General features: G+C 43.8%; 1 protein-coding gene across 5 annotated transcripts in view; it reads left to right on the forward strand.

The window, feature by feature from the left end:
• Nucleotides 1-26,573, forward strand: part of KCNQ1 (potassium voltage-gated channel subfamily Q member 1) — a 362,556-nt gene that overhangs the window by 149,527 nt on the left and 186,456 nt on the right. For all 5 annotated transcript variants that reach the window (XM_061161398.1, XM_061161370.1, XM_061161406.1 and 2 more), the window contains one exon: nucleotides 25,675-25,795. In XM_061161398.1, the coding sequence (XP_061017381.1) occupies nucleotides 25,675-25,795 (121 nt within the window). The remainder of the gene's footprint in view (nucleotides 1-25,674; nucleotides 25,796-26,573) is intronic.

A 26,573-nucleotide genomic window follows, 5' to 3' on the forward strand; every position in this document is an offset into this window, starting at 1 on the left:
CAAACATATGCTACTGATTTCTCATTTCCTCTTCTTTATTACAAAAACATGTGGTATTCTGTATATGCTTTTTTGTACTTTGCTTTTGTCACCTAGCAGTATCTCCCAGAAACCATTCAATATCCATTCATAGAGAGCCTTCTCTTTCTTTCTTACAATTGCATGATATTCCTTGGTGTATATGTTCTACAGTCTTTTCAAGCAATCTTTTATCCTTGTATGTGTAGGTAGCTTCTGGTTGGCAGCTTGCTCATCGTTGTTTGGTCAGTGCTCTGGTTAATCTCCAATATTTTGTAATTGCAAATAATTTTGCACTGAATAATCTTCTGCATATTATTAGAGGTGTATCCTAAAGTAATTTCCTAGAAGTGGGATTGTTAGGCTGAGAAATATACATTTAGTTTTGAAATATTGCCAACTTCCGCTCTATAAGGCCAGTGGCATTTTGAAGTCATACTAGCAATGTGAGGCTATCCCCACACAGTCTCACCAAAGTAGTATGTTATCAAGATTTTGAATTATTGTTGATCTGAGAGATAAAAAATCATCTCTCAATGTAGATATAGCTTGCATTTATCTATGAGTGAAATTGCAACTAATGCACCAATTTTATATTCCATTTCTTAAAATATGTTTATATCTTTTGCTTCTCTTCCTGTAGTCATCTTGGTCCTTTATTCCCTCCATTTAAAAAAATGTGTGTGTATCATAGCCATTAGCCTTCTATTGCAAAGATTTCATTTTGTCATTTCCTTTTGATTAAGATATTTTCTATGCTCAAGGTTTAGTAAATCTGCAGTCAAATTTATTTATCTTCTCTTATTACAACTAGATTTTTAATCACATAGGAAACCTTTTTCCTATGCATAGTTTTCAAGAGGAATTCACTCCTGTTTTCTCCTAATATCTGTGTAGTTTTGTCAGTGAAGTGTCCATTCATTTGTGTTTTCACAAGAGTTTAGTTAGGATTGAATGATGAAATCCTGGAGGTAATCATGTTTCTTCTCAATCCTATTAATATGGGGAAATACAATTTTCACATCAGCACTCATAAATAATATTGGTCTTTTTATGTTCTGTTTTTATCGGGTTTATATATCAATGTTACATTTGCTTATAAAGTGTATTTGGAAATTTTCCTTCCTTTTTTGTTCTCTGAAACAATACATGGAAAATTAGGACCCTCTGTTCTCTAAAAGATTACAGTAGAATTCTCCTGTGCAATCTAATGGATAGCACACTTTCTCTTAGGATAGTTTCTTGATGAATTTTTCTACTTATTTTTTTTGCAATTAGGTGTTCTTTTGCCAGAGTTTTTCCAGTCTTCTCATGGTTGGATGAAGTTTATCCTCTAGGAACTTGTTTAGCAAGGACTCATGTGTAAAGTATTTTGTATGTATGTAAAACTTTTTCTATCACCTTGATGCATGAAGTTCAGCTTGACTGGATATAAACTCCTTAGTTTGTACTTTCATAAGTTTCTTGAAAATTTTGCTCCACTCTGTCTCACTTTGTATATTGTTTTTGATTAGTCTATTGTCCACGGAATTCTCTTGACTTTGTAAGTTACTTTGCTTTTAGCTTGCAGGCCCTAGGGATTTATTCTCCATTTTTCAAGTGTAACAGTTTTAGCAGGAAATGTCTCTCAGAGTTGATTGTTTCAGGTCAACTTCCTTGGTACCCATATGGGTCCTTTCAACATGTCAGATTTTATTGATACAGATTTATATAGAGAGTTTTTTAACATATGGCTTTAAATATAATTTGTACTGTTTTTATTTTCTTCTTCAGAGACTTGAGTTATAGGCACATTGGACCCCCTTTGCCTGTCTTCACTTCAACCATGGTCACTCTGACTCTTTGTCTTTCATTTTAATTACCCTAAACTATTTTCGTGGTTTTCATCTATCTTTAGTTCAATCAACTCTTGTCAATTCTTGTTTTTATTTTTGTCCATTTCTGTTTTTAAATAATATTATTACTGATTCAAGGTATGTTTCAATATCCCAAATGTTGAGAATATTTAATTTGGTTGGAAATATTGTTGATAGTCTTCAGCTTTATTGTTCAATTTTGAAGGAAACTTTTGTAAGCAGAAAAGCTTTTATTCTCATTTTCTGATATATTTTTTTCTCATAGTAGTATTACACTTACCAGTAATAGTAGTCTGCTTACATATATTCCTGTGTACCTAGTGTCAGAGTTCCTAGTTCAAAAATTCCCTCTTCTTTCAGACTCATCCTCTTTTAGGCAGTTCCATTTCGAGATACTGCTGTCGTGGGGATGTGTGTGAGGCAACTGGCATGTCTAGTTTTTAATTCCTGCAGGAATCTTTCACTTCCTCCTCTTATTTCCTTATTTTACCTTACGATCATGCCACTTCTGTATATATCTGAGCCTCCCCAAGACATGATTCTCAGACTGCTGCGTCTAACCAGTCACTTCAAAGCCCTTTGCTGCTGCTGCCATGAACTGCTTATTTCTGTCCTGCATTCTCCATTTTGACACCTAATGGTGGACTTTGTTTTTCTGGGGATAATTCTGTCTGTGCTTCCTGTAACTCTTCTATGGCCCCTATTTTTTTAAACGAGGTGAAATCTACATGACATAATTAATCATTTTAAGTCAAATACTTCAGTGGCATTTAGTGCATAATCCAAGGTCATAAAGATTTATTTCTGTGTTTTCTTCTAAGAAATTTATGGTTTTAGCTCTTATATTTAGGTTGCTGGTCCTTTTTGAGATAATTTTTATATGGTATGGAATGTGTCCAGCTGCATTCTTTTTCCTGTGTCCAGCTGTCCAGTTGTCCCAGCACCATTCTTTTTCTATCAAATGGTCTTTATTGAACATATAGTTGACTATATATGAGGTTTTACTTCTAGGTTCTCTATTTTATTGCATTGGTTTAAATGTCTACCCTTATGCCAGTACCACATTATTTTGATTAATATAACTGTATGTTTTCAAACTGGGGAGTGTGAGTCTTCCAAGTTTGTTCTTTTTCAAACTTGTTTTAGCTGTTCTAGGCCCCTTGCAAATCCATAAACATTTTAGGATCAGTTTTTCCATTTCTGCAAAAAAGGCCATCAGAATTTTGATAGGGATTGTATTCAGACTGTGAATCACTGGATAATACTTCCATCTTAACAATATTGAATCTTCCAACCCATGAATGAAGGATGTTGTTCTATTTATTGAGGTCTTTAATTTCTACCAGTTTTGTAATACTTAGCATAGAAGTCTTTTGCCTGTTTAAGTTTATTCCTAGGTGCATTACTCTTCTTGATGCTACTTTAAATGGAACTGTGTAAAAATTTCCTTTTCAGGTTGTTCATTGCTGATGTTCAGGAACAATGATTTTTGTGTGTTGATCATACGTCCTACAACTTTCTGGAATTTATTAGCTCCAATGGGTTGGGGTGGTTTTGTTTTCTTTGGTAGATTCTTTGGGATTTTCTAGATAGGCTCATATCTGTGAATAGAAAGGATTTTCCTTCTTCCTTTCCAGTTCGTATGCTTTTTATTTATTTATTTGCCTAACTGCTATGGTTAAAACCTCCAGTACATCACTGAAAAGTGGTGGTAAAAATGGGCATCTTTGTCTTCTTTCTTATTTTAGAGGAAATGTTTTTAGTCTTCTCAGTTATGATGTAAGTTACAGATTTTTCGCAAATGTTCTTTATCATGATAAGAAAGTTACCTCCCTTTCCTAATTTTCTCAGAGTTTTTAATCTTAAAAGTTTGTTGCATTTTGTCAACTGTTTTTCTCTGTGTCAACTAAGATAATTCTGTTACTCTGAAGTATTAAATTGATTTTTCCTGTTTAACCACATTTCCATTCCTGAGATATATCCCACTTGCTCATGGAGTATAATTCTTTTAATATTGCTGGCGGGTTTGGTTTACTAGTATTTTCTTCTGAGTATTCCCGCCCCCCCCCCACCTTTTTTTTTGTATCTATAAGTGATTTTGCTATCTAGCTTTCTTTTCTTGTGGTTTATTTCTCTGCTTTTTGTTTCAAAGTAGTACTCATCTCACAGAATGTGTTGCAGTGTTCCTTCCCTTCTGTTTTTTATTAGAGTTTGAGAAGTCCTGGGTTTCTCTTCACTATGTCTTTGATTACTGATTCATACTTTTTACTTGCTGTAAGTATGTTCAGAATTTCTATCTCTTCTTGAATCAGTTTTTTAGTTTAAATTTTGCTAAAAATTTCTTCATTTCATCTTGGTTATCTAATTTTTTTTTTTTTTTTTGGACTACAAATCAGTTGTTCACAGTATTTTCTTGTTGTTTAGTCGTGAAGTCATGTCCAACTTTTTGCAGTTCCAGGGACTATAGCATGGCAGGCTTCTCTGTACTACATATCTCCCAGAGATTGCTCAAATTCATGTCCACTGAGCCAGTGATGCTATCTAACCATCTCATTCTCTGCCACCCCTTACTCCTTTTGCCTTCAGTCTTCACCAGCATGAGGGTCTTTTCCAGTGAATCAGCTCTTCAAATCAGGTGGCCAAAGTATTGGAGTCTCAGCTTCAGTATCAGGCCTTCCAATAAACATTCAGGGTTGACCACCTTTAGAAATGACTGATTTGATCTCCTTGCAGTCCAAAGGACTCTCAAGAGTCTTCTCCAGCACCACAATTTGAAAGCATCAATTCTTCAGCACTCAGCTTTCATTATGGTCCAATTCTCACATCCATACATGACTACTGGAAAAACCATAGCTTTGACTAGATGGACCTTTGTTGGCAAAGTGATGTTTCTGCTTTTTAATATGCTGCCTAGGTAGGTCACAGCTTTTCTTCTAAGGAGCAAACATCTTTTAATTTCATGGCTAAAATCACCATCCTCACTGATTTTGAAGCCAAGAAAATAAAATCTATCATTGCTTCAAATTTTTCCCCTTCTATTCCCTATGAAGTAGTGGGACCAGATGCCATGATTTTAGTTTTTTGAATGTTGAGTTTCAAGCCAGCTTTTCCACTCTCCTCTTTCACCCTCAAGAGACTCTTGAGTTCCTCTTTGCTTTCTTCCATTAGAGTGGTATCATCTGCATATCTGAGGTTGTTGATATTCCTCCCTACACTCTTGAGTTCAGCTTCTGACTCATCCAGTCCGGCATTTTGCAAGATGCACTCTGCATATGAGTTTAATAAGCAGGGAGACAGTATACAGCCTTATCATAATCCTTTTGTAATTTTGAACTAGTCCATTGTTCCATGTCTGGTTCTAATTGTTGCTTCTCGACTTGCATACAGGTTTCTCAGGAGGCAGGTGAGGTGGTCTGGTACTCCCATTTATTCAAGAATTTTCCACAGCTTGTTGTGATCCACATAGAGGCTTTAGCATAGTCAATAATGCAGAAGTAGATGTTTTTCTTGAACTCCCTTGGTTTCTCCATGACCCAACAAATGTGGACAACTTGATCTCTAGTTGCTCTTCCTTTTCTAAACCCAACTTGTACATCTGGAAGTTCTTGGTTCATCTTCTGTTGAAGCCTAGCTTGAAGGATTTTGAGCATAATCTTCCTAGCATATGAAATGAGTGCAATTGTATGGTGGTTTGAACATTCTTTGGCATTGCCCTTCTTTGGGATTGGAATGAAGATTGACCAGTTCCAATCCTGTGGCCAGTGCTGAGTTTTTCAAATTTTCTGACATATTGAGTGCAGGACTTTAACAGCATCATCCTTTAGGATTTTAAATAACTAAGCTGGTATTCCATCAGCTCCACTAGCTTTGTTCATGGTAATGCTTCCTAAGGGATTCCTAGGTGTCTCGGTGGTAATGAATCTGCCTGTAATGCAGGATCAGTTCAGTTCAGTTGTTCAGTTGTATCTGACTCTTTGTGACCTCCATGGACTGCAGCACACCAGGCCTCCCTGTCCATCACCAATTCCTGGAGTTTACGCAAACTCATGTCCATTGAGTCGGTGATGCCATCCAACCATCTCATCCTCTGTCATCCCCTTCTCCTCCCACCTTCAGTTTTTCCAAGCATCAGGATCTTTTCAAATGAGTCATTTCTTTGCATAAGGTGGCCAAAGTACTGGGGTTTCGGCTTCAGCATCAGTCCTTCCAATGGATATTCAGGACTGATTTCCCTTAGGATGGACTGGTTGGATCTCCTTGCTGTCCAAGGGACTCTCAAGAGTCTTCTCCAACACCACAGTTCAAAAGCATCAGTTCTTTAGCGCTCAGCTTTCTGTATAGTCCAACTCTCACATCCATTCATGACTACTGAGAAAACCATAGATTTGACTAGATGGACCTTTGTTGGCAAAGTAATGTTTCTGCTTTTTAATATGCTGTCTAGGTTGGTCCTAACTTTCCTTCCAAGGAGCAAGTATCTTTTAATTTCATGGCTACAGTCACCATCTGCAGTGATTTTAGAGCCCCCCAAAATAAAGTCTGTCACTATTTCCACTGTTTACCCATCTATTTGCCATGAAGTGATGGGACCAGATGCCATGATCTTAGTTTCCTGAATGTTGAGTTTTAGGCCAACTTTCTCACTCTCCTCACTTTCATCAAGAGGCTCTTTAGTTCTTCTTCACTGTCTGCCATAAGTGTGGTGTCACCTGCATATCTGAGGTTATTGATATTTCTCCTGGCAATCTTGATTCCAGCTCGTGCTTCACCCAGCCCCATATTTCACATGATGTACTCTGCATGTAAGTGAAATAAGCAGGGTGACAATATACAGCCTTGACATACTCCTTTCCCAATTTGGAACCAGTCTGTTGTTCCACATTCAGTTCTAACTGTTGCTTCTTGATCTGCATAGAGATTTCTCAGGAGACAGGTCAGGTGGTATGGTATTCCCATCTCTTTCAGTATTTTCCACAGTTTGCTGTGATCCACAGAGTCAAAGACTTTGGCGTAGTCAATAAAGCAGATGTTTTTCTCGAACTCTCTTGCTTTTTGATGATCCAACAGATGCTGGCAATTTGATCTCTGGTTCCTCTGCTTTTTCTAAATCCAGCTTGGACATCTGAAAGTTCATAATTCATGTACTGTTGAAGCCTGGCTTGGAAAATTTTGAGTATTACTTTCCTAGTGTGTGAGATGAGTGCAATTGTGTGGTAGTTTGAGCATTCTTTGGCATTGACTTTCTTTGGGATTGGAATGGAAACTGACCTTTTCCAGTCCTGTGGCCACTGCTGAGTTTTCCACATTTGCTGGCATATTGAGTGCATCACTTTCACAGCATCATCTTTTAGGATTTGAAATAGCTTAACTGGAATTCCATCACCTCCACTAACTTTGTTTGTAGTGATGCTTCCTAAGGCCCACTTGACTTTGCATTCCAGGATGTCTGGCTCTAGGTGATTGATTATACCACTGTGATTATCCGGGTCATGAAGATCTTTTTTTGTATAGTTCTGTGTATTCTTGCCACCTCTTCTTATCTTCTGCTTCTCTTAGGTCCATACCATTCCTGTCCTTTATTGTGCCCATCTTTGCATGAAAAGTTCCCTTGGTATCTCTAATCTTCTTGAACACATCTCTAGTCTTTCCCATTGTATTGTTTTCCTCTATTTCTTTGCATTGATCACTGAGGAAGGCTTTCTTATCTCTCCTTGCTATTCTTTGGAACTCTGTATTCAAATGGGTAGATCTTTTCTTTTCTCCTTTGCCTTTCGCTTCTCTTCTTTTCACCGCTATTTGTAAGGCCTCCTTAGACAACCATTTTGCCTTTTTGCATTTCTTTTTCTTGGGGATGATCTTGATCATTGCCTCCTGTACAATGTCATGAACCTCCATCCATAGTTCTTCAGGCATTCTATCAGATCTAATCCCTTGAATATATTTGTCATTTCCACTGTATAATCATAAGGGATTTGACTTAGGTCATACCTGAATGGTCTAGTGGTTTTCCCTACTTTCTTCAATTTAAGTCTGAATTTGGCAATAAGGAATTCATGATCTGAGCCACAGTCAGCTCCTGGTCTTGTTCTTGCTGACTGTATAGAGCTTCTCCATCTTTGGCTGCAAAGAATACAATCAATCTGATTTCAGTGTTGACCATCTGGTGATGTGAATGTGTAGAGTCTCTGTTGTGTTGTTGGAAGAGGGTGTTTGCTACGACCAGTGTGTTCTCTTGGCAAAACTCTATTAGCCTTTGTCTGCTTCATTCTGTACTCCAAGGCCAAATTTGCCTGTTACTCCAGATATTTCTTGACTTCCTACTTTTGCATTCCAGTCCCCTATAATGAAAAGAACATCTTTTTAGGGTGTTAGTTCTAGAAAGTTTTGTAGGTCTTCATAGGGCTGTTCAACCTCAGCTTCTTCAGCATTACTGGTTGGGGCATGGACTTGGATTATTGTGATACTGAATGGTTTGCCTTGGAAACAAACAGAGATCATTCTGTCATTTTTGAGTTTGCATCCAAGTACTGCATTTCGGACTCTTTTTTTGACTATGAGGGCTACTCCATTTCTTCTAAGGGATTCTTGCCCACAGTAGTAGATATAATGATCATCTGAGTTAAATTCACCCATTCCAGTCCATTTTAGTTCACTGATTCTAAAATGTTGATGTTCACTCTTGCCATCTCCTGTTTGACCACTTCCAATTTGCCGTGATGCATGGACCTAACATTCCAGGTTCCTGTGCAATATGGCTCTTTACAGCATCGGACTTTACTTCCATCACCAGTCACATCCACAACTGGGTGTTTTTGTTGCTTTGGCTCCATCTCTTCATTCTTTCTGGAGTTATTTCTCCACTGATCTCCAATAGCATACTGGGCACCTATCAACCTGGGGAGATCATCTTTCAATGTCCTTTCTTTTTGTCTTTTCATACTGTTCATGGGGTTCTTAAGGCAAGAATATTGAAGTGTTTTGCCATTCCCTTCTCCATTGGAGTACATTTGTCAGAACTCTCTACCATGGCCCATCTGTCTTGGGTGGCCCTACATGGCATGCCTCATAGTTTCATGGAGTTAGACAAGGCTGTGGTCCATGTGATCAGATTGGTAAGTTTTCTGTGATTGAGGTTTTCAGTCTGTCTGCCCTCTGATGGAGAAGGATAAGAGTCCTATGGAAACTTCTGGATGGGAGAGACTCACTGACGGGGAAACTGGGTCTTATTCTGATGGGCAGGGCCATGCTCAGTAAATCTTTAATCCAATTTTCTGTTGAAGGGCGGGGCTGTGTTCCCTCCCTGTTATTAGACCTGAGGCTGGACTATTATGGAGGTGATGAAGATAATGTCAACCTCCTTCAGAAGGTCCCATGCAGGCAGTGATGCACTCAGTGCCCCAACCTGCAGCAGGCCACGGTGACCCACGCTTTCACCAGAGACTCCTGGACAGTCACAGACAATGCAGGATATGCAGGTTCAATTCTTGGATCAGGAAGATGCCCTGGAGAAGGAAATGGCAACCGAGTCCAGTATTCTTACCTGAGAAATCCCATGGACATAGGAGCCTGGCAGGCTATACAGTCCATGCAGTTGCAAAAGAGTCAGACATGATTTCATGACTAAATGAAAACAACAATGATGCTTCCTAAGGCCCACTTGACTTCACAATCCAGGATGTCCAGCTCTAGGTGAATGACTACACTATCATGGTTATCTGGGTCATTAAGACCTTTGTTTTATAATTTTTCTGTGTATTCTTGCCACCTCTTCTTAATCTCTTCTGCTTCTGTTAGGTCATTACCGTTTCTATCCTTTATCATGCCCATCCTTGCATGAAATGTTCACTCTATATCTCTAGTTTTTCTTGAAGAGACTAAAGATCTCTAAAGTCTTTCCCATTCTATTGTTTTTGTCTATTTCTTTGCATTGTTCATTTAAGAAGGGCTTCTTATCTTTCCTTGCTATTCTCTGGAACTCTGAATTCAGTTAGGTATATCTCTCTCTTACTCACTTGCCTTTTGCTTCTCTTCATTCCTCAGCTATTTGTAAAGCCTCCTCAGACAACTGATTTACCTTCTTGCATTTTTCTTTAGGTATCTCCTGTACAATTTATGAACCTCCATCCATAGTTCTTCATGCATTCTGTATACCAGATCTAATGCCTCAAATCTATTCATCACCTCCACTATATAGTCATAAGGGATTTGATTTAGGTCATACCTGAGTGGTGTAGTGGTATTCCCCACTTTCTTCCATTAAAGCCTGAATTTTTCAGTAAGGAGCTCATGATCTGAGCCACAGTCAGCTCTAGGTCGTGTCTTTGCTGATTGTTCAGAGCTGCTCCATATTTGTGCTTAGTTGCCCAGTTGTGTTTGACTCTTTTCCAACCCCAGGGACCACAGCCCACCAGGCTCTTCTGTCCATGGCATTCTCCAGGCAAGAATACTGGAGTAGGTTGCCATTCCCTTCTCCAGGGAATCTTCCCAACCCAGGGATTGAACCCAGGTTTCCTGCATTGCTGGTGGACTCTTTAGCATCTGAGCCACCTGGGAAGCTCAATATTTGGGGTATGGATGAACCTCTCCATCTTTGGCTGCAAATAATGTAATCAATCTGACTTCAATATTGACCATCTGGAGATTTCCACATGTAGAGTCATCTCTTGTGTTATAAGAAAAAGGTGTTTGCTATGACAAGCATATTCTTTTGACAAAACTCTGTTACCTTTTGCCTTGCTTTATTTTGTACTCCAGGGCCAAACTTGTCTGTTATTCTGAGTATATCTTGACTTTCTACATTTGTATTCCAATCGCCTATGATGAGAAGGACATCTTTATTTGGTACTCTAGAAGTTGTAAATCTTCATAGAACCATTCAACTTCAGCTTTTTCAGCATTAGTGGATGGAACATAGGCTTGGATTACTGTGATGCTGAATGTTTTGCCTTGGAAATGAACCGAGATCATTCTGTCGTTTTTGAGATTGCACCCAAGTTCTGCATCTCAGATTCTATTGTTGACTGTGAGGGCTATTCTGTTTCTTCTAAGGGGTTCTTGCCTTCAGTAGAAGATATAGTGGTCATCTGAATTAAATTCTCCCTTTCCCATCCATTTTAGTTCACTGACTCCTAAGATGTTCATGTTCATTCTTTCCATCTCACATCCTTGATTCATAGACCTAGCATTCCAGGTTTCTATGCAATATTGTTCTTTACACCATCAGACTTTGACTTTTGCCACCAGACATATCCACAACTGGGCATCATTTCTACTTTGGCTCAGCCTCTTCATTCCTTCTAAAGCTACTTGTCCATTCTTCTCCAGTGTCATATCTTTTTGCCTTTTCATATTGTCTATAGGGTTCTCCAGGCAGGAATAATGAAGTGGATTGCCATTTCTTTGTCCTGTGGACCACCTTTTGTCCTAACTCTTCACTATGACCTATCCGTCTTGGGTGGCGCTAAATGTCATGAACCCATGGCTTCATTGCATTACATAAGCCCCTTCACCATGACAAGGTTGTGATCCATAAATGAGAGTATTGGTATAGCTCTTTTTATTTCTGTATGATCAGTTGTAATGTTCCCACTTTCATTATGTTTTTATTTGCATCTTCTCTAGTTTTTTCTTAGTCATTACAGCTAAGGGTTTGTCAACTTTGTTGGATCTTTTCGAAAGTAACCAACTTTTTGTTCAGTTGATTCTCTTGTTTTTCTATTCATTTCTCCACTATCATATTTATTATTTCCTTTTTCTGCTAACTTTGGGTTTAGTTTAGTTTTCTTTTTATAGTTCCTTGGGCTGTAAAGTTGTTGAAATTCTTTTTGCAGGAATTCATGACTATATTTTTCTCTATGAGCACTGCTTTCATTGCATACCATAGGCTTTGGTATGTCGCATTTTCATTTTTATCTTAAAGTTCTTTAAACTTCCTTGGTAATGTCTTCTTTGACCATTAGTTTTTAATGAGTGTGTTGTTTAATTTCCACATATTTGTTAAATTTCTAGTTTTCCTTCTATTATTGATTTTTAGGCTAATCCCAATTTGGTTACTTTGTATGATTTTAATTTTCAAAATTTTACTGAGACTAACATGTAATCTATCCTGGAGAATATTCCATGCATACTTGAGAAGAATGTATTCTGCTGTTGTTGGGTGGAGTGTTCTATGTATGTTTGTCAGGTTTAATTCCTTTTTATAATTTCTGTATTCTTTTTATTCAAACATCATTCTCATGGGTTTTCTTTAGTTCTTTGTCTGTGATTTCCTTCAGTTCCTTGAACATCTTTAAGAAAGTTGATTTAAACTCTTTGTCTAGTTAACTTTAATGTCTGCACTTCATTAGGGTTGGTTTCCATTAATTTTTACTTCTATCAATGAGCCATATTTTATTGTTTCTTCATATACTTCACAATTTTTGTTTAAAACTGCCTATTTTGAACACTGTATATAGTAATTCTAAACAGCAGATTCTTTCCCCTTCTCAGGAGTTATTTTTCATTGTTGTGAACTGTAACTGTTTAGTGACTTCTTGGCTATTTTTTCAACATCTGTATTCTTTGCCATGTGTGGTCTCTAAGGTCACTGTTCTTCTTGTGTTCAGCTGGTGTTTTGACAGAGATTTCCTTGAGTGCTGGAGTCAGAAGAGGAAGAAGGAGGGAAAAAGTAAAAACAAAACAATTCTCCCAACCTTTGCAGTTTAGCTCTGTGCTGGGGCAAGCCTTCAAGATTTGGTCAGACTGTTTACAACGCTGCCTCAGCCTTCATTTCCTGCTTGAGGTGGGCACAGAGACCAGCCAGAAATGGAAGCTTAGTGTGTCCTCAGGACTTTTTGTGAGCATGCATCCGGCCCCGGGTAGGCTCTTGGCTTTCTCAATTCTTCAGTATTACAGAGGTGTCTTAATGGCTTAATCACCCAAAGAAACTTTCCCCAGCTTTTCCTTCCAGGCTCCAAGTGCTCTAGTCACTGAACTAGAGGCTTGTGTGTGCCTTATCTGTAATCCTGTCCCCAAGTGGCTGTGATTTGTTTGACTCCCTCACAGTGTTTTCAAAGAATTTGAAACATTTTTCACTTGAGTTCTCTTGTGGAGGAAATAAAGGCAATCACTCTCTGTAAGCCTCCAGATAATACTGAACAGATACAGTTGCTGGAGCATAAGATCAGCTCTGTTCCCTCTAGAACCAAGGGCTCAGGTCCCACACTTGGAAAGTGGACGGCCATCTTCAAGACTGCTAATGAGTGGGGGACCAGGGGTATTGCTGAGACAAGTAAAAATGCCACGGGGCTTTCATTTTTTAATTGCCTGTTTCTTGGTTGGCTGTTCACCTGGGTGCTATAAACATTTGACTGCTTTCTAGAGTTCTGACAAAGTTGATTGTGACAGAGATTTCTGGGAAGGAAAGTCTGCTCAGAGGTACTTGTCTATTTTTGCTGAGGTCACTCACTTCCCTAATGTGTTTGGACTGGGCATTGTAAGCCTCATCTCCTGACTCTTCCGCCAGTCTTGCAGTGGTGGGCAGGTTGCTGCTGTGCTGTTGGACTTTGGTTCGTTTCTCAATTCACAGGTAATGTGAAGGCCACACTGTTCTGCTTCCTACTGCTGCTAAAAGCATGAGTTGTGTGTGGTTTTATTTGCACTCCTGCCTGGCCTCATGCTCTGGGGGAGGACAAGTAGGGAGATGTGAAACCAGACGGAAGAGGAGCAGCATACTGCTTTTCACTAAACTGACTGGAAACCTTTAAAAAGGACACCTTCTCCCCAGTGCCCGTCTCCATCAGCAGGCCTTGGCAACGTCCCGGACGTTGAGTGCTCTTTGCCTTCACACCTCCCTGGTCAAAGCTGCCTCCATTTCTCTCAGTCGTTGTCCTCCACTCTTGACCAGCCTGTTGGCACTTATCCGCCTCTCCTCCACACAGCACACTGCAGGCCGAGGGAGTTCTTTTAAAGCAGACCTTGCCGCTCTCCTGCTCAAAGTGCACCAGCAGCTTCCTGCTGGTCTCGGGTGGGCTTCCGTGGGTCCTGAGTCCACCCTGGGAATTGCCTGCTGAGGGAGAGCTCCAGGTCGGGCAGCTGGGAAACTGCAGAGAACACTCCTCAGAGCTGCTCCTCCAGCTGCTCAATGAGCTGAGGGTGTTTATCTCTCACTGCTGAAAGCTACCCCTCGGGGGTTCATTGTGCGTCACTCCTGGCCTGGCCTGTTTGTGGCTCAGGAGGCCCCAGAGGTCAGAGATAGCGCTCAGAAAAGCATCTGGCAGGCCCACATTAGGGGCGTTTGTGCTGCTGGAACGTGAGTGCTGAGGGTACACGGTGAGGCCCCCGTGCTGCCTGTGTCCTTGAGAACAAGGATCACGTGTTCCTACCACTGTGTCCCTGATGCCTGCCTTACGCCAGGGTCTCCGAGCTTTGCTAAGCCGACCAACCGAGCTGGGGTCCTGTCTCCCACAGCCAGTTAACGCAAGCCTTGTGGCCCTCTGCCCTCTGCTATGGGCTGTTTCTTCTGCAAGCGCCGTCCTTGTTCCTCCATATTTTTCTCTGATTATTGGAAATTTCCTCATATGCGACCAGTTTGACTCCTGGGCCCATGAAGAGGCTAGCAGTGTTGAAATGGGGCCTGGGGGCCACACCAGAATGAGGCCACCGTGTCTTTTCATGAAGTGGTGTTTGTGCAAACTAGATGGGGCTTGTGTCAGAGCTGAGAGTTCTCTGCAGGGCCCCTTGCCCTCCCTCTGCCTCTAGTACTCCTGCAACCAGTAGGGACCCGTGGGGGTGAGGGGGAGCCAGGCTGCACTGATTATTTTTGACATCAGTTGTTAACATAATTTTGACATTAAGCCTCCCCCCTACCAGCTCTGGGGTGGCTCTGTGTCCAGGCTCTGGCGTGGGGAAACGTGAGGAGCCTCTCGGCCCTGGATCTGGCCTGGCTGGGAGGCGGCCTGGGAAGGGACCTATGTTTCTCAAGCCCGCGCCCTCGGGGCCTGGGGGTGGGGCCCAAGCAGATGTCTGGATTTGGTAGCCAGGGCCTGGAGCCGGATGCTGAGAACGAGGCCTGCAACTCATTTCCCCATTAAACATTCTGAGAACATCTGCACCGGTTTCCAAGGCTTCTCCCTCACTAATTGCTTTGATTATTGTGTGAAGTTAAGAACTGGCACATTTCCGTGATGTTGTGATGAAGGTGAAAAGATCGCTCTTAATTAGATTAAAAACATTTTTTTCTTCCTCTGTAATTTTGCCTTGAAAATCAAGGCCATTTTTTTGTTTTCTTCATCCAAAGACCTCCAGAAACTTTCCTCCCCACCTCTCCAGAGGTTTCTTGGGAATGTCCTGTGAGCTCAACTCTTGGAGAAGACAGTGCTTAACCCAGATTCCATTGTATATTAACGTTTCCCGGGGCTGCTCTTGCTGCTGGGAACCATCCCCGGGAACTGTGTCTAAGGAGACGTGGACAGTGACTTCCCGGAGCACAGAGACCCCGGACAGTTGCCCAAGTTGTGTGGGTGGCTGTGTGGCTCCCCTTCCGTTTCCCGTGCTCTCTTGGGGTTGACCCTGTCCTGGCTCTGTTGCTGCATGTGCTCCTGACGCCCCCGCTTTTTGGACCCCACCCTTGGTCCTGCAGAGCCATTCATTCTTTCAGATCTGTGTGCGCGGAGGCCTGTGCACCAGTGCAGAGGTGCGTGCTGGGGACCAGGGTCCATGGTGCCCTTAGCTCTGGGACTGGAGAAGACCAGCATCCTCAGGGCTCCCCAGGGCTGGTCACGTTTGACCATCCACATCACGGTCAGGCTCATGTCCAATCGAGGCTGTGTGCCTTTGACTGACGTGAGACCCAGCACGTCCCACAGTTCGCTTTAAACAACTTTGCAGCAGCACCACAGCATAGAAAGCCAGCCTTTGGCTTCAGGGAGCCACCTTCTGAAGACCCTCTGGGCCATCACGGGGGGAGCTCCTTCCCACCTGCTTTTGTTTCTCTGCCCTGTAACCCCCAAACTACAGTGGGGGGCGTGTGAATCATCCAGCTCCTGTGTGACCCTGACTGCTCAGACCCACCCCCTTGTGCTCCAGCCTCACCCCCAAGTTTGTCACACACATTCCGGTGGAACCCCAACTCCATCTAGCTGAAACACAGAGAGGACATGTTTTGGCTCGCACAACTGGACCCAGCTGTTCCAGGCACAGCTGGACCCGGGGCTGGGATGATCTCGTCTGCTTGCCCTCACTCTCCCCCTTTTCTGGGCTCTCCCCTAGGCCTCCCTGTTCCTCCTTCTGCACCCCTCCCCACCCCATTGCCCCTGGGATGGCTGTGTCCTCAGGAAGCCACTTTCTGAAGGGGGCAGGATGGCTACCAGCACAGTAAGCCCAGCCCAAAGAGGTCACTCCTTTCCTCATCACATTTGCCAGAGTCTGGGGCCAGACTCTCAACAGCCCCAAATGGGGTATAAGCCATCTTTGGACCTGCCTCTGTGCCTCCTAAGGCCAGGGCCTGGGCCACAGGCCCTCTCTGGGGATGACCAGTAGGTACCTGTATCCTGTGGCCTCAGGAGCAGGGAAGGAGCAGCCCCCTCCCCACCCAAGGAAGATTTGAGAAGCTGTTCCCAGAAGCCAGGCCGAGCTGCTGGACAGGCACAAACAACAGGTGTCCACTGAAGCAAGGTATTTTCCTAAGCGGAACTGGGTGCCAGCTGTGACATACATTTCACTCCACTCTCTGCCCTGCTCCTGGCAACTGCTGTGGGAATGGCTTTACTTTCTGTCCGTGTCCCTTACTTTTCGCCTCTGAGTGGAGACACAGGTGGTGACGCGGCAGGGCTGGCTTGTGGTCTCTGAGCCGGGCATGGGCAGCTGGCACAGACCTGGGGCCGCAGCTCAGCAATGTCACGCAGGGTCTGGCTGCAGCTGTCCGGATGCCCTGGGGAGGGGGTTTTCGTTCATAGTGCAGGATCTGCAGGGCTTTGGCAAATCTGCCAAGAGGGGGTGGATTTCTTGAGGGGGGCGGGGGGAAGGTTGAGGCGGGCAGGTGGGAAGGGGCTTTGACTTGGGAAGGACAGGGGCAGCTTCTGTTTGTCCCTGTGGAGAGAGCTGGCTCGGGGAACATGCCTGCGCCAGGCCCTGGAGGGATATGGGGGGAGGTGGAAGGCAAGGTACTGTGCCAAGGAACTGGCAGACCTGTGGTCCCGGCACACATAAGCCCCGTGCCCATCCAGAAGAGGGGGCAGTCTTGAGAGCCTTGGAAGGCCTTGTGAAGGGCTCAGCAGGATTTTAATCAGTCACCAGAGGGAGAACCAGGTGAAGGTCCAGACACCAGAGGGACTCTCCTGAGGACAGGAGGCAGTGGGGAGGGGCTGGGGCCTTATGGCAGGTCTGAGTTGGTGCTGAAGTCCCGGCCTGGTCTGTGTGGTCCAGGGCATCATTTTTAGCCTTTTAAACTGGTTTGCTCATCAAGAAATGGGAATCAAAGCTGCAATCCTGCAGAGCTGCTGTGACAAAGAAATGAGGCCACAACTGGAGGAGAAGACAGAGATGGGAATTCCCTTCCTGCATCGTGTGGAAGCCAAGTGTGTTCCAGTGTTGGGGATCAGCTGGACTTCCTGTGAGAGTGAGGGACTGGACCAGGAGAGGCTGGGTGGAAAGCCAAAGGAAGTGAGACCAGGTGTTCCCAGGAACAGAAGGTTCGGGAGATACCTGTGGTAGGAGAGAGCTCTGTTCGGGCACGTGGGCAGTTCCAGGTCAGGTGGAAGGATGAAGGGTGCTCTCACATACTCCGATGTAACTCCAGGACAGATGTGCAGGGCTGTGGGATGGGGCAAAGCACAAACAGGGGTGACTTCCATAAAATATTGTTTCCTGGCTTGAGAAAGTATCATCCAGGACAGAAAACGTGAACACTGTAAGGGAAGAAATGAAAATAATCCAGTCTCTTCTCCCTAAAGACAAACAGTATTTTGATCAATTTCCTTCCAGTCTTTTTTCTGTGCCCATATCTTTTTAAAGAAAATTCAAGTCACCCTACTAAGTGGGCCCACTGGCTAGAAGGAGAGACGCTGTGTTGTTTGGTTCCTGTCCTCTGGAGAGAGGGTGAGATTTGGCAGCCGGTATCACCAGCTGTGGTAGTCGCCACGCCAGAGGCTGCGTTCACCATCCCAGACCTCCCATTTTCCTAGAAAACAAAATTGTTTTGTTCTGCTTTGAAAACTTAGGCCCAGATTCTGGCCTTGACAAGGCAAAGGCAGCCAAAGAATTAAAGCACTGAAAACTGGGACTGTCTCATCGAAGTGTGACTTCACCATCGCCAGGATGCAGGGCTATTTTCCCCAAGGTCTGGCACTCTGGAGGGCTCACCTAGCATAGCTCTGATGCCCTCTTAGGGGCCCGGGTGTCCACACAGGTTGCTGAGTCCACCAAGGGCTCAGCCTGGTCAGCAGTTGCAAGGTCACGGCCGCTGGTCTTCTCACATCTTTGCAAAACACCAACCACAGTCTCCCTGAAGTTGGGGGTGACAAGCCAGATTTCGTGGGACACAGCACTTACCCCAAACCTTGGCCCGAAGGGGCAGTAAGCCACTGTGTCTGCCAAGGATACAAGTCCACCTCCCAACCCCACCACACTCCGTGTACCTTCCTGCAGGAACCTGACCAGGCTGGGACTACAGGTGGGAAATGGGGAGGGGTCTGTGGCCCTGACTGCTGCCTGCTTGTGATAGGGGAGGCAGACCCCACAACATCTGATGTAGGAGTGGGCAAAAAAGTGCCATTCCTGTCGATTGGGAAAAACCAAAATGTGGAGCTCCTTTCTTTGCCCCTTGCTGTGGGGGCCTCACATGCTATTCTCAGGATAAAACCAAACATCGCACATTCTTCTCTGGCAGGTGCAAGCCCTGACTGCTCTGACGAGCCAACTGACGTGCACAGTTTAATTTCCTGAAACACCAGGGATGGGCCTTTGTCAGGGGTCGGGTGGCTCACCCTTGGCCCTGGGGCTTTGGAGATGGCACTTGTCATCTTGGGTGTTGGAAAGTAGCTCCACTTTCCAGCCACTGCTCTGCTGTTCCTTCCTTCTGTATACAAGTGATGCAGACACAAAAATATGTGCTCATTTTTCCTTTCCTTTTTTTTTGAGAGAACATTTGAATCCTGGATGAAGTTCTAGCTCTGTCACTTGACAACTGAATAATATAACCCAGGGTACTTGAATCTCAGCCCCAAATCTCTAAAATGGGGGCCGTAAATATCCCTGCCAGGTCCCAGACCTGGGAGTCTTTGCATGCACATACATTCTTCAAGACTCACCCGTCACTTTCCTGTGCTCTCAGAGAATGTCATGGGCAAAGAGCCCTTCACTCGGAGCCCTTCTCCAGGGTGTGACTAAGTAATGTCTGTGCGGTTTCCTGCTGGAAGTCTGCCCTCGCCCCCATCGGCTGTGAGCTCCCTGAGTTTATTTACATCTCTCTGATTGCAAGTCAGGCACAACACCTTTCCACATGTTCATCAGCCATTTGGAGTCCTCTTTTGTGATGTGCTTGTCTCTTGCCCTATTTTTCATTAAGCCACTAACATTTTTCTTATCAATGTGTAGGAATTATTTGTATTTTGTGGGTACTCTTCTGTGGTTGGCTTTTTACTCTTAAATATGTTGTCTGGTAATTGTTTAGTTGCCAAGTTGTGTCCGACTCTGCGATCCAATGGACTGTAGCCCTCCAGGTTCCTCTGTCCATAGCATTTTTCAAGCAATACTGCTACAAGTGGGTTGCCATTTCCCCCTCCAGGGGATCTTCCTGACCCAGGGATCAAACCCACGTCTTCTATATCTCTTGCACTGCAAGCAGATTCTTTACCTGCTGAGCCACAACGTCTCAATTTTAATGTAGTTGAATTAATCAGTCTTTTCCTTTATGGTTATTGCTGAAGTCTTAGAAAATTCTTCCGAACCCTGAGGTCATGAAGGTATTCTTCTAGATTCAGCCAGAAAGTCTTTACAGTTTTCTCGTCATCAGTTTGTAACTGCAGGAGTGCCATTAATGAACTGTTGATGTATGGTGTGAGGTAAGGGTCCAGTTCAACATTTCCTTCGTGTGAGTAGACAGGTATCCCTGAACATCCTCGTCCCACCTTCTGCAGGACACCTCTGATACACAGCAAGCATTCATATATGCGGGGGGCTGTTTCTAGACAGGCAACCCCATCCCCTTAGGCTGTCTGTCTCTCTCTGCCTCAGCACCACACCACCTCAATGACTACTGCTTGGTAATTGGTACTGATGTCTACTAGAGCAAGTTCTCCTACCTCGTTGTTGTTCAAGAATTTTGTTGATTCCTGGCCTTTTATACTTGCAGAGTAATTTTAGAATCAGCTTGCCAGGGTTCCAACACAGAAACCATGGGATTTTTATTAAGATTTGGGGAGAATCTTTTTACTATTGAGTTTTCTAATCGATGGAACAGAAGCATATTTCTCCTTTATTTATGTCTTCTTGAATGCCTCTCGTTAAGGCTTTGTAATTTCTCCATAGAGTTCTTGTATATCCTTAATTAGATACTAAAGATTTTTTTGTACCACTGTATACAGGGTTTTTCCCCTCATTTTTAAATAATATTTTTATTTACAGATACACAGAGAGGTAAAATCGTACAGAGTCTCCATATACCTCTCACCAGCTTCTCCTAATGTTAGCATCTTATATAACCATGGTACAATTATCAAAACTAAGACATTAACATTGCAACAACACTAGTAGTTAAGCTACAGTTTCATTCATTTATCTGGATTTTACTCGTTTAACTGCTAATATCCTTTTTCTGTTCTAAGATCTATCATTACATTTCGTCAGTTCTCCTTAATTTTCTCTGGCCCATGACAACGAATCTTAGACCCTCCTTGTTTTTCATGTATCTCCTTGACACTTTTTAGGGATACTAGTCAGGTGTCGTGACCCCCGGTTTGGGATTGTCACTGCTCTCTCGGGATTAGACTAGGCTTTGGGAGAAGAATGCCATGAAGTGAGGTGTCCTCTCCTCATGCCATGTGACAGTTCATGACATCCACGTGGTTTATCACTGGTACTGTTGACCTTGACCCACGTGGTTACGGTGGTGTCATCCAGCTGTATTTAGCATTTTTCCCTTTCCACAGTCCAGTCATGAGAAGGCAGTCTCCATTCCAGTCCACACCCAGGGGTGGGGAGCTACACTCTATCCTGCCAGAATGAATGGCAAAGCACTGGTGAACATATGTTAAAACCACCACAGAAATCAACTAAGAGTAGAGGGGAGATCCTTTGAAGTCTTTCCTTAAAGTTTCACCTACTGATTTTAGCATTCGTCCCTGGATCTTGCCTATAGCAAGTAACACTGAGGTGTTCTACTGGTGATTTTTCCCCTCAGTCTTTCTACATTTATTATTTGAAATTCTTCTGTAAGGAAGATGTATCTCTCTCTTTCAATTACTTGTTAATTTGTATCAGTATGGACTCAGGAATATTTATATTTTCAGCTGTAATCTAATAGTTATATTATTAATATAATTTTGTTGCTCAAATTATTGTAGCTTTGGACACTGGATTGAGAGCTCTTTTAGGTTAGTTCCTGTGTCCATTTGACATGCCCTCATCCTTCTCATTTATTCATTTTTGAGCATTTCTTTCCTTTCTAGAACTAGACAGTACTTTAGACTCATCTTACATTTCCCCTGCCCTAGCACTAGAATCACCATTCTGTCAGAGAGTCCCGGTTCTTTTTATAGGACAATGTGCAGGATTTAGAAGCCAGGATCTGGGCACTAGATGTGCTCACTGCTCTAGGGTTGTCACTGCTTCTGGGGTCTCTCAATGGACAGAGCTAGGAAGTATGTATATATGAAAATAACCCACATGTGCATACATATCTATATTTATTTGTGTCTGTATCAAGTATGAGTTCATCCTGGTATTTTCTCATTACAGGTTCACTCACCACCCCCAACTCTGTTACTTTCCTTGCTCCCACTATCTATAAATTTACTTATTCAAGGGCACCTATAGTGCCCCTTGAGAAACAAACTTACCACCTAGAATACTGTGTTTGTGCATTCACTTTAACCATGTCCAGTGAAAGACTGTTTCCCAAGGATTCACAGGTCAGCTTCTTCTTCCACTCTCTTACAGTGCTGTGTTATATATTTGTAATACAGAATTCACTCGGCACAGTCTGCTTTCCATCCTGGATCCTCGAACAGGCTTATTTTGGTGGCGGGGGGCAGGGGGTGGGGTAGGCGGTGTGGTGTGTATAGTGACATTTACTCTTGGAGATGTATAAGTTCTACGGGTTTTGACAAATGCTTGCAGCTGTGTATCCAACACCACATCATCATACAGAGAAGTTATCCCTGTATCCCTGTAAGTACTCCCCCTCCCCTAAGTACTAGCAGTCATTGATCTGTTTTATGTTCCTGTAGTCTTGCCTTTTCCAGAATGTCATATAAATGATATCATATAATACGTGGCCTTTTGCATCTGGCTTCTTTCACTGCTTAGCAAAATACATTTGTGATTCATTTATGTTGTTACATGAATCACTAGTTCACTTCTTTTGATTGCTGGATGGTATTCCATTGTATGGACGTACCACAATTCGTTTACCATTTCACCTACTGAAGTGCATCCTAGTTGTTTCCAGGTTTTGGCAATTTTAAGCGAACTGTTATACACATTTATGTACAAGTTTTTGTGAATATAAATTTTCAATTCACTTGAATAACTGGGACAAGGACCAATGGGTCACAAGATAAACATATGTTTAACGTTAAAGGAAACTGCTAAACCCTTTTCCAACATGGCTGCACCATTCTGCATTCCCACCAGCAACATGAATAGTTGTAGTTGCTCTGCGTCTTCATGAGTATACCATATTGTCAGACTTTAATTTCTTAATGTAAAGTGAAAAGTAAGGCTCTAACTTTATTCTTTTCTAAATATCCAAATTGCTACCATTTTAAACTTTTAGTCATTCCAATAAGGGTATAATGGTAGCTTGTTGTGAACTTAATTTGCATTTCCCCTAACAATTACTAATATTGATTGAATTGAGCATCTCCCCACGAGCTTATTAGTAATCCATTTTTAAAACTGGGTTGTTAGTTTTCTTGTCAAGTTCCAAGAGTTCTTTATACATTCTGGAAAAAAGTCCTTGACTAGAGAAGTGACATGCAAACATTTTTTCCAAGTCTATGACTTGTCTTTACATTCTCTTAGCAGTGTCTCTTACAGAACAAATGCTTTTAATTTTGATAAAGTCCAGTTTTTCCTTTTCCTCCTGCTCACAGACTGAGTTTTTGGTATCATACTTCGACACTCATTGCCGAATCCAAGGTCCAGAGGTTTTCTCCTATGTTTCCTTGAAGAAATTTTAGTTTGCGTTTTAGTTTTTTCAGTAAGACTGAATACAGTACCTTTTACATTTTCATTTTCTGACTGTTGATGACCTCCTGCAATGTGAGGCGTAAGTGCTAAATGTATTAAAATCTACACACACACTTACACATTTAGGAGATAGTTGTACTACTTTGATAAAGAAAGGGAAATCTTTCTTTCTCAAAAGCAAAAGATAGGTGGTGGTTGTTGTTGCTCAGTCGCTAAGTCGTGTCCAGCTCTTTACGCCCCCGTGGACTGCAGCACGCCAGGCTTCCTTGTCCTTCACCATCTCCTGGAGTTTGCTCAAACTCAGGTCCATTGAGTTGGTGATGTCATCCAACCATCTCATCCTCTATAATCCCTTTTTTCCTGCCCTCAATCTTTCCCAGCATCAGGGTCTTTTCCAATGAGTTGGCTCTTTGCATCAGGTGGCCAAAGTATTGGAGCTTCAGCTTCAGCCTCAGTCCTTCCAATGAATATTCAGGGTTGATTTCCTTTAAGATTGACTGGTTTGATCTCCTTGCTATCCAGGGTATTCTCTAGTCTTCTCCAGCACCATAGTTCGAAAGCATCAAATCTTCAGCTCTTGTCCTTCTTTATGGTCCAAGTCTCACATCTGTACATGACTCCTGGAAAAACCATAGCTTTGACTATACAGATCTTTGTCAGCAAAGTGATGTCTCTGCTTTTCAATGTGCTAAAGGTATAGCTCCAAAATCATAAAAAAATTTCCTATGACAAAGCCATAATTAAGGTTAAAACATTGAAGGTAGACTGGGGAAGGTATCTGTACCCCAAATGACAAAGGGTTAATTATCTCTATCTAACATATAAAAATTTTCCTACAAACTGAAGAACAAAAACGAGTAAAGGCTATGAACAGATAATTCCACAAGAGGAAAAGCAAACAGCCTCAGAGCCACAAAAGGCATTCAGTGCAGAAGGAAAAACAGCATGCCAGTCTTCATCTGTATTTGGCGGGCCCCGAAAAAGCTGCCAAAGGCTAGTGCCAGCATGGATGTGGGGAAGCTGGCATGTTCATGCACTACTGGTAGAGCCTGATACAACTTCTGGGGAAAACAATTCAGCAACATCTATTAAAGTTACCAAGGGAGCACCCTCTCACCTGCCTTAAAGTGTCAGGTTTTCATAAAGATGGATGGTGCATCACTGTCTTAAAGTAGAAGCTTAAAGCTAAGGGAACCAGATGTCCATCAAACATGGACTTACTGAGTTAACTATGGCAGATCTAAGCTACAGACTGTCACGCAACTACTAAAGTAAGACTTAGGTCCATGTCTACATACCTGTAGAAAAAGGAGATGGGCATGCTGCAGAGGGACAGGAACAAAATGACAGGAACGTCACGTGTGTGTAAATGCAAGTCCCACCAGGTGTCAGCCGCTCTGACGAGCAGAGAAGAGTGAGCTCGGAATCTAGCTGGTGGTTAACACTAATGACCTTGGCGGGGAGGAAGGGCTTTGTGAATCTTTGACTTGCCTCACTTTTTACAAGTACTTATTTTACAATACAAACCTTAAATGGAAAGAAAAAAAAAAAACAAGGGTCCGGATTGCATATCTGGGGACTGACAGGTACTCTTAGTCAGCCCCAAGGGCCAGCGTCACCCCACTGCAGGTGGGCCCGGGAATCTGAATGCTAACACGGGCTGTTGAGTGGTTCCTGTGCCTCCCTCAGGCGGTGCAGGCAGAGTGTGTGAGGGGTCAGGACATCTGTGGCTGCCCCACACCCATCCTCCGACTCTTCATGAGCAGGAGACCTACCACTCTGGGTCTGTCCACATAACTGTGGACAGTGATGGGAATCAGCGTCTTACCAGATCTGTGCTTGTCAGCTCTTCTCGACCCTAACGTCTGATGTGAATCTGGGGAGAGGCCCAGACCCCTGAGCTCAGCCCAGCCACAGTCCTCACTCTGAGGAGATGTCGTGCGTGATAAATCGCTCAGTCGTGTCCAACTCTTTGTGACCCCATGGCGTGTAGCCCATCAGGCTCCTCTGTCCATAGAATTCTCCAGGCAAGAATACTGGAGTAGGCTGCCATTCCCTCCTCCAGGGGATCTTCTGGCCCTAGGGATCAAACCTGCATGTCTTACATCTCCTGCATTGACATGCAAGTTCTCTACCAGTAGCACCACCTGGCCCTTCCCACTGGCTCTCAACTGCACCTTGACCACTGAGGACTCAGGCCTATGGGGGCCATCATGAACCCAGCCAATCCTTGTGCCGAGACTTCTTACGTCACCTCTACTCCTCCCCAGTGCTGTGAGTGGGTCTCTTACCCGCTTGTGGGAAGGATCCAGGGGTTTGAGGAAGGCAGGTTTGAGTCGGCATCTAAGCTCTGGGCAGCCCTGGGCCCTTCTGCCATCATGCCTAACACGCTGCCCCGCATCTTTCCCAACAGTGAAAAAGAGTCCCACGCTGCTGGAAGTGAGCACAGCCCATTTCATGAGAACCAACAGCTTTGCTGAGGACCTGGACCTGGAAGGGGAGACGCTGCTAACTCCCATCACCCATGTGTCACAGTGAGTACCCACTCATCCAGGGGTGATGAATGGAAAGGACACAGGGCTCCAAGGGGATGCCTCGGTGCTGGACCAGGGCTCAGGCCTATTAGCCCAGTACCCACCACTCACTGCCTGCCCTCAGCAACCGAGGGCCACTGGCCCCCAGGGGCTAGACCCCACACTGGGCCACCCGGCAGGGATATAGCAAGGGCATTTCCCACCGAGTCTGGGAACACAATCCTCTTGTTGTGATTTATGGAAAACCGGACTGATCATTTTCCACTTGCTTCCGTGCTCTGAGCATCTGAGAAGATTGTTTTTCTCTCTCTGAGCCCCCTCCCCTGCCCCCCAAAAGAGAGACGACATTGTTTTTCGCATTTCCCCCTGGAACCCTGGCCAAGCCACGGGGCAGATGCTGCGGCTGTCCTCAGGGGCTCCTTCAGGTGGAGGAAATGGCTGATTCTCCACGCCTTCCAGTTGGCCTGCCCCCGAGGCACAGCTGGCCTGGGACGCATGCCCGTCCTCCCCCGCCGTCACGGTATCCCCGGGCCAATCCCCGGGGCTCAGCCGTGGTGTGATTCCCCTGCGACGTGACTCACTGCTCCCAGCTAGGGCACCCCGCGTGCAGTGACGCTGTGCCAGGTCAGCGGGACACTCGGGCCCGTCCTGGCTGCTGCCCCACCGGGGGTTCCCCTAGAGATGTCTGTCTGTGTAGGATGTGCGCATGGTCCTCATCCTCCTTCTGAGAGTCACTTGCTGGCCTTCTTTCCTTCTCTCCTCGGAGTCAGTGAAGCAT

This window comes from Dama dama, chromosome 2 (assembly GCF_033118175.1).
Source record: "Dama dama isolate Ldn47 chromosome 2, ASM3311817v1, whole genome shotgun sequence".
Classification (NCBI taxonomy): domain Eukaryota; kingdom Metazoa; phylum Chordata; class Mammalia; order Artiodactyla; family Cervidae; genus Dama; species Dama dama.